The 7,327-nt window shown below is 35.1% G+C and overlaps 2 protein-coding genes across 2 annotated transcripts; one reads left to right on the top strand and one right to left on the bottom strand.

The window, feature by feature from the left end:
* Window positions 1–944: 944 nt before the first annotated feature.
* On the top strand, window positions 945–1,960 carry LOC107959131 (uncharacterized). Its single transcript, XM_016895114.2, has one exon. The coding sequence runs from the start codon at window positions 1,169–1,171 to the stop codon at window positions 1,490–1,492; it is 324 nt and encodes a 107-aa protein (XP_016750603.1). The 5' UTR covers window positions 945–1,168; the 3' UTR covers window positions 1,493–1,960.
* A 2,659-nt stretch (window positions 1,961–4,619) lies between these two features.
* Window positions 4,620–6,023, bottom strand: LOC107906571 (zinc transporter 2). The gene is made up of 2 exons (XM_016833607.2): window positions 5,239–6,023; window positions 4,620–5,154 (listed from the first exon to the last, which is right to left on the bottom strand). Exons 1-2 carry the CDS (start codon window positions 5,861–5,863, stop codon window positions 4,763–4,765), a joined length of 1,017 nt encoding a protein of 338 aa, XP_016689096.1. The 5' UTR covers window positions 5,864–6,023; the 3' UTR covers window positions 4,620–4,762.
* Window positions 6,024–7,327: the final 1,304 nt, after the last annotated feature.

Below are 7,327 nucleotides of genomic sequence, written 5' to 3'. Positions count from 1 at the left end.
GAATAAACTCCTGAACTTGTCATATGCTGGGAGAAATGCCTCTAAAGCGTGCTTCGATACTTAAATCAGTAGAACATCAAAGTGTTTTAAGGACAAAGAATAACCAAATGAATGATAGTGGGTTCCGGTATCTACTCGGATTGGTTTTTATTTCATGTATTATGTGAACTTAATATCTTGGATATTTGAAGCTTCTCAACTGTTGGGTCTGCTAAGTGTATGAGTCCAGCTTAGTAAAGTGAAGTTGTGGTACAATACAAAGAAGTGTTACAACTACGAGTAGGGAAGGTATATGTAGAATTTGAGCCTCAAACATGGAACTGTGGCGAGAAGACCAAAAGAGGCCCCCCCACCCCCCCAACCCCCATTTATAGTTTGTGGAACTCAATCAAGAATCAAAATGGCACTGTATAAAGTGTATGTTCCATTCACTAAACTGCAAAAAAGAAAAGGAAAACAAAAAGAGGGGGGGGGGTATTTGAAAATTTAAACCTCAAAAACCCTGTCAACAATGGGACACACTCCTTATCACAAGAAGCAGCTAACAATAGAGTGACCCCACCCCACCACCCCCTCCTTCCCCTTTTGTTCTTCTCTCTCACTCTCATGTGTGTGTTTTTTTGTGATGTAAACTTAAAATACTGACATTATTATGGAGCCCCGTACGACAATAGTGTCTAGAAAAAAGAAATGATGGATCTCCCAGAGTGAGGAGAATCATAAATCAGGCAAAATCTTAATATATCAGCAAGAATGAGGAGGACTTCCCAAATCCTCATCAACCGACCAATTTTATAGTGCCAGGCCAGCAACAACGGTACCTATAGGCTATAATATGACATGCAAAACTCAGTTCTAAACCCCCAGGGAGAGTTGAGAATTGACACTTTAAATGCTAAATAAACATTGATCAGATCAAACTAAGAAAGCTCAAATTCTAAGGAAAGAGGCCCTACTTTACTATATATATTACAACATATAGCCCCACTACTGTCTGCAGCCCTGAGAATCCTTCTCAGTCAAATCTCATTCTAAACTTCTCTTTTTCTTTCTTCATCTCTCCCCACGCGCAGACAAAGAGGTTATCAAGTTTAAGTTAAAGAGATCACACTCTGAGGTGAGGTGAGAGCTCCATTATCTCTAGTGTTGAAGCTTCCAAGCTTATTACATGGATGAGAAGTGGAAGCTATCTAAGAAGGAAGCTTCGGGTACCCATTGTTCAAGTTCTTCAAAGTTCTCACTTCCAAGGAGTTTTTCAACAAAGAGTATTTCTTCCAAGTCTCCTCTTCTTAGGAGTTCTTCACAGAAGAACTCATGTTCCTCTTCTTCATCTTCATCATCATCTAAATGTGCACTACCAAGAAGTTATTCACAAAAGACTTCCATTTCCCGTAAATGCAGTAGCTTAGCCAAGGAGCAGAAGGCAAGGTTCTACATTATGAGGCGGTGTGTTGCCATGCTTGTTTGCTGGCATAAACATGGAGATTCTTGAAGGAAAACAAAAGAGATCAATGGAGATACGATCATATATAGATCAGTAGGGAATTAAGGTTCCTTCCCCTTTTCTCCACTCGTTTATGCAGGATGGGTTCTTTGGATTTGTTTGTCTTGAACTCATGGATTTTTACATCCATTGCATCAAGAACAAATAAATGTCACCCGAGTTTTTCTTGCTTACCTTCATTTTCTAATTAGTTCAGTTCAGTTTGTAATTATAAAATGAGAAGAGCTACTACGAAGTTTTATAGTTGTAAGAAAAGACTATATCAACAAATAGATTTCTGTCAAATCTTAAACTAGCAAAGTCTTTCTTGTATTTTCATAATAATTTCCTCCTCCATTTCCAACTCTGTGATTCTTTTTGTTTTCCCCTTTAGATCTTAATCAAAGCAGATCTCAAAAACCAGGAGGCCTACTTAAAATTGATCCTTTTGCAGTGGCTTTTGGTTGGTATTTTTTTCATTTTTTGTTCCTATTTTCTTTCTTTTCTTGTGTGTTGATTGATGGTACAGAGATTCCTTTCATCTGTTGCAGCTACCATTATAATAATAGCAAATCATTGGCTATTGGATATGCATTGGGAATGAAAAACCATCTTTTTGCCCTTTCAGAAAAAAAAAGAGTTAGGAAATGAGTGTTCTGCTAAAAGTGTTGAGGCAAAAACCATGGATTGATCCTTAAATTAGGGTCTAGGTCGTTTCCTTTTAGTTCAACCCTGAAACTGGTTTTTGATGAGGAGCTAAAACTTACCTTGTAGGATCTTTCTTTTCAATCCAGGCTTAGTGCTAAGAACTTCCACTTGGGGTAGCAATGACTATAAGATACTCGGACTCAGTGTGTTATTTAATTTTTTTTCTCTAAAATTTTCAGGCATTGGAGGGTTGGATTTGATTTCTTCAAACGTAGACAAAATGATGAATGATAAGCATAAGAATCAGTGAAAAACATTTCTTTTAAAACTTAATTGGAAGGAGCAGCAAATCCTGACTGCTAAGCCTTCTTAACGTGAGAAACAAATTACAAGAAAAAGTATTTTTAAACTAAAAAAAAACACACTTGGATCAAGAATTGTGTCTGAGATGCATGTACTATAGTCGTTAATCATATGTTGTTCCATCATGCTTGCATCAGTTCAGTTCCAGCCTTCACCAAATAGTAGCATCTTTCTTAAGCTAAAATTTCTGACACTATCAATATATTATTAGCCCTCTGATTCTTCAAAACAAGGGGATACCACAACTATGTCTACGACAGAAAATTTGTAAGTTGTGTTCTGGTTCTAATAGCATTAAGGAAATAGCAAGTTGAATGGAATGAAGCTCCCCAAAGCTTAGTTTCACATAAAATTTTCTCAAATTTAGGTGCTAATGTTGGATAGGGTATGTTAGTTTTCTTTTTCTTTCTTTTTGAAGGGTTCTTAGAGAATCATATTCCAGTACTCATATCCAATATACATCCGACATGAATGTCAAACACAGAGATATATCTGTCTAATAACAGTAGACTAATATGTTTTTCATTATGTTTCTAACTTCTTAGCACCATTGCTGCAAGCCTGCAACTTCATCTTCAGCAATACTGATGTTTTCTTTTTTACACTAAGGTTCTACATGAAAAGTCAACCATTAGATTATTGATATCCTTGCTATCCAAAAATAAACAGGGCTCAACATAAAAGTGATTACTATAAGTAAATCACCATTGACAGAGCTGGAAGCAACTGACATTTAATATAAGGATCTAACCTAAAAGAGCATTTGACTCCTGAGCTTTTATATCTATAAGTCTACGAGGGAGAAAAGACTAGTATAAGTAACTGTGAGGGTCAAACAATTTTAAAAAGCTATAAAAGCTCTCAAATCATTTCAACTAAACTAAGATCTTATTCTGTGGTGTATACACTTTGAGAATCTAGAATTAACAAATTTAAAATCCTATGCATTTTGTCAGAGATATAAGCAAAAAGACCAAACAAAACAACTTTTTTCCAAAAAGCAAACTTGGTATACAAAAAGAAATTAGTAAGAATCATACCTTATGAACAAGGCCCCTCTAAACTGTTTGATTTTATGTGCCAGACAGATAGATTGACTACTGCAGGACCAACAACAATCTCGACGACGGAATATATAAGAAAATGAAAGGAATTTGGTAAGTCCATTTGTAGGAACTCAAAATCTTGTGGAAGCATTCAGAAAATATACCCAAATCAAGGATTTTAGCCAAAACAGGATCAAAGCAGGGAGATTGAGAACAAATGACAGAAAAGACTTTTGGGGAATATAAGAAAATACTAAGTTTAACAATCTTATCTTTGGATAACCAGTAGGTAACACGGCAACTTTTTCCATAAAGTCTGGATTTTGAAACATTGTATGATCAATTGATCATTATCATCATTAAACTCAACAATAGAGTAGATGTCTTATCAGATACAGAATCGTAAGTTACTGTTAAATAAACTGTTAAAGATGTTATAAAAATTTCCGTGTTTTATCATTCTTAGATATGCATGATCACTTTCCTGTTTCATCACTGGTCACTCAAGAAACAGCAAATCAACAAGTTACATACTAGGCCACCTGCTGCTCCATCAATCTATGATGTGTCTCATTCTTATTGCCAATGCAAACTTTTTTTCCTTTTTTTGTTGCTAATTTTATGGTACATTTGCTTTAAACATGAATGATATAATATGTCAATATTGTTTAACTTATTAGATGTAATTTACAATTAAATATATATTTGATTTTGTTGTAAATTTATATTAGGTGGTTCTTTTTTGGTGTAAAGTTGTATTGAAGTTTCTTTTTGGTTAAGTATTGAATTTTCTATTTATCCAAATACAGATGAACTGCTACACAAACAAAGCTGGATCAATGTTTTTTAAAATTAATGTTTCAAAGTTATTACCAATTAAAATTATCTCAAAGGTTACCAAACTATATAAAAAGTTACCAAAATTTGCAATAGATGATCACTTTCCTCAAAATCTCAGTGGGATAAGTACATGTGGTTTTGATGAAAAATGAAGAGTAATTTTACCAATCCTTGTAATTGATTGCCTGGTATTTTTCATATTTGATGTTGCAGACTTGCAGTCATCGTATACCATTTTGTTGATGAACAACCTTGTATGTATATATTTCAATTATTGATATGATAAAGTACATAATAGACTCCAATATAGATAATTCTTGGAATTACATAGGTAGCAATTGATTAAAAAGCAACAAATTTTAGACCAACAGGGCTAAAATTATCAGTCCCAGATCATAACAACTGCTATAACAGCAACTCCAAGAAGCACAGCAAGAAACTTGAAGGAAGGAGTGTCAAAGTAACATTTAGCTTGTGGTTTAAAGCCCTTGGCGATGAGATGATTGATGGCAACATAAATGAAAACCCCACAAGCAAGTCCCATTGAGATTGCGTAAATCCAGTCGGCAACATGACCTTGCGTTGTGGCATCAATGGCGATGCCAATCCCTACACCTATGGGACTAGAAACTGCAAAGGCGAAAGAGTAACCACAGGTTAACAAAAACGGCCGCTTTGGTATCATCCTCAGCAGTGCAATCCCCATAGCAATGGCTGCAAAAATCTTGTGCAGTGAAATTGTCCAAAGATTCTTCCATGCATCTCCCTTAGTACCTTAAAAAAAAAAAAACTTATTGAAATAGGTACAGGTAACATCGTTGATTCTTTGTTGATTGGAAGGTACAGAAATTAACTTACCTGCAACACCAATGGCAATGCCCTCGAAAATTGAGTGAAAACACAAGGCAAGAATAAGGAGTAACGTATCCCCAAAAGACGTTGTCTTAAAGAAAACTGGATTATTCGAATCCATTCCCACATCTTTGGAATGCTCGTCATCAGCTGTCCTACCTTCTTCCACTTGCACTTGCACTCTAACTTCTCTTTTACTACTCGATGTAACACTAACGATTATGCAATCACCAAGCATGGTCAGAAGATACCCCACCGATGCCAACATGAAGGCGAAAGGGTAGGTTTTGGTTGTGAGATCACCGAAAGTTTCATTAGAATCGCTCAAGAAATGGATCAAAGAGGTGGCCAGAAAAACCCCACCGGCAAACTGTGTGCCTAAGAGGAGAAAACTTTCGTCCCATCGAAAGAAATAAGGGGAGACTCCACCTGCAAAAGTGGTTACTAAAAGAATGATCAAACACCATGTTTTCACCAAGATTAAGCCTTTGTCATGCAAGTTTGTATGGTCACCGTTGTTCTCGTCGTGATCGTCTCCACCATGACCTTTCGTTATGGAGAACTGCAAGAGAAGAAGAATAATAAACAAGGATGTTGACATAAATTTTGCAGTGGTGGAAATTATAGCCATGGATATAGAGTTAATGAATATATCTATCCCTTCTAAACGCGGAGAAGAGAAAATTATATATATAAACCATGGATTTGCTGGCCACTTCCGAACTTGCAGTACAGCATTGACTTTCCAAAGATTGTAGTATTGTACTACACAAATTAACGATCAATTTGTTTATCTGGTTTGGCGTCATTTTCAAACCAATATGTCAATGGCAGCAGTTACTGGATTGGATTTGGGCTAGGCTTCACCACCCCCGACCCTTTTTTCCATGGGCTCGTCTATCAATCATATCTTCAAACAAATTTTTTACTAGTTCGTGCTAAGAGACAAGATCACCTGGTATTATTTTATTGCAAGGTATTATCTATTCTAGTCCAAAAGTCTTGTAGTATTATTCTCCAGAGCATCTTATAAATATCATAGCTGATTCCAGAGTTTTTTCTTTTACCTAAGCCTGAATTTGTTGGATGTCAAACACATCTGATTAAACATAGAAAAGAAAGTGTATGCTGTTAGAATATGGAATATGTGACGTGATGAATTAATGTTGGAAGTAAGGACAGATCTTCCATAATCACCACCATATTTCTTTAATTCATGCACTAAGATGGGATAAGGAAATTGATATAAAAGTAGAATAAAGAGTTCTGTCGGATGGAATAAGAAAAAGGAAAACAAAGCTACAAATCTATCCAAAAGGAACAAATGACTTAATACACGCATATGTGGTATATGAGATCATATGGAATTTTTTAGAAGGCTAAGCACGACCAACCTATACCCTCATTTTCATTTCTTAAAGCCCAGGATATAAATAGTGAATTTATTGAAGTCCAAAAAAACATATCGATCCTATGGGATATTTATAGACAAACCACATAAAATGAACATCACATTAATGCATATGCATATTACTTATTTGACTACCAGAAGAATACAAAGTGGCAGTTTATTGAAGACTTTCTTGTCAAATTGGTCATATCGTCATTTCATTGAGCCAAATCAATCTTTTTCTACATTCAAGAATAAATCGATACCTTGTTTTTCAACTCTCAATTTGGCATTTGAAAAGGTTGCTTCTGCTTAAGCCTAACCCAACCTTATTTGGGATTATGGACAATTTTTTAAGAAAGGAATATGTTTTATTCTTTTGCATTTTAGTGCAAATTTGGCTCAAAACTAGCAATTTCCAGATTAAAACAAGAAACGAAGAAAACGTATGATTTGATTGGTATGTTCTTTAAGAGTTTTTGAAGTGGAAAAGTTTCATTAGCTAAAGATTGGGGGGGGGGAATCTTAAGGAGTTAGTTAATGTAATCAGAGGGGGAAAAAAAGTAAAAAGCTCCATTGTAAAAATAAAAGTAAACAAAAGGGTAAATTCTGATATTTAACCAAGACTTTTTTACCTGTACTGAAAATAAAACAATTAAAGATAATTACAGACATAAATGCCAATTTTTATTTTGTTCATCAAAT

Source organism: Gossypium hirsutum, chromosome D05 (assembly GCF_007990345.1).
Source record: "Gossypium hirsutum isolate 1008001.06 chromosome D05, Gossypium_hirsutum_v2.1, whole genome shotgun sequence".
Classification (NCBI taxonomy): domain Eukaryota; kingdom Viridiplantae; phylum Streptophyta; class Magnoliopsida; order Malvales; family Malvaceae; genus Gossypium; species Gossypium hirsutum.
The sequence above is the reverse complement of the archived record's forward strand: the minus strand, read 5'-3'. Positions and strand labels throughout refer to the sequence as shown.

Coding starts and splice junctions, on each gene's coding strand:
- LOC107959131 (XM_016895114.2), top strand. CDS start 1,169: ATGGATGAGAAGTGGAAGCTATCTAAGAAGGAAGCTTCGGGTACCCAT.
- LOC107906571 (XM_016833607.2), bottom strand. CDS start 5,863: ATGGCTATAATTTCCACCACTGCAAAATTTATGTCAACATCCTTGTTT. Junction 5,155..5,238: donor CATTGCCATTGGTGTTGCAG/GTAAGTTAATTT, acceptor TTTTTTTTTAAG/GTACTAAGGGAGATGCATGG.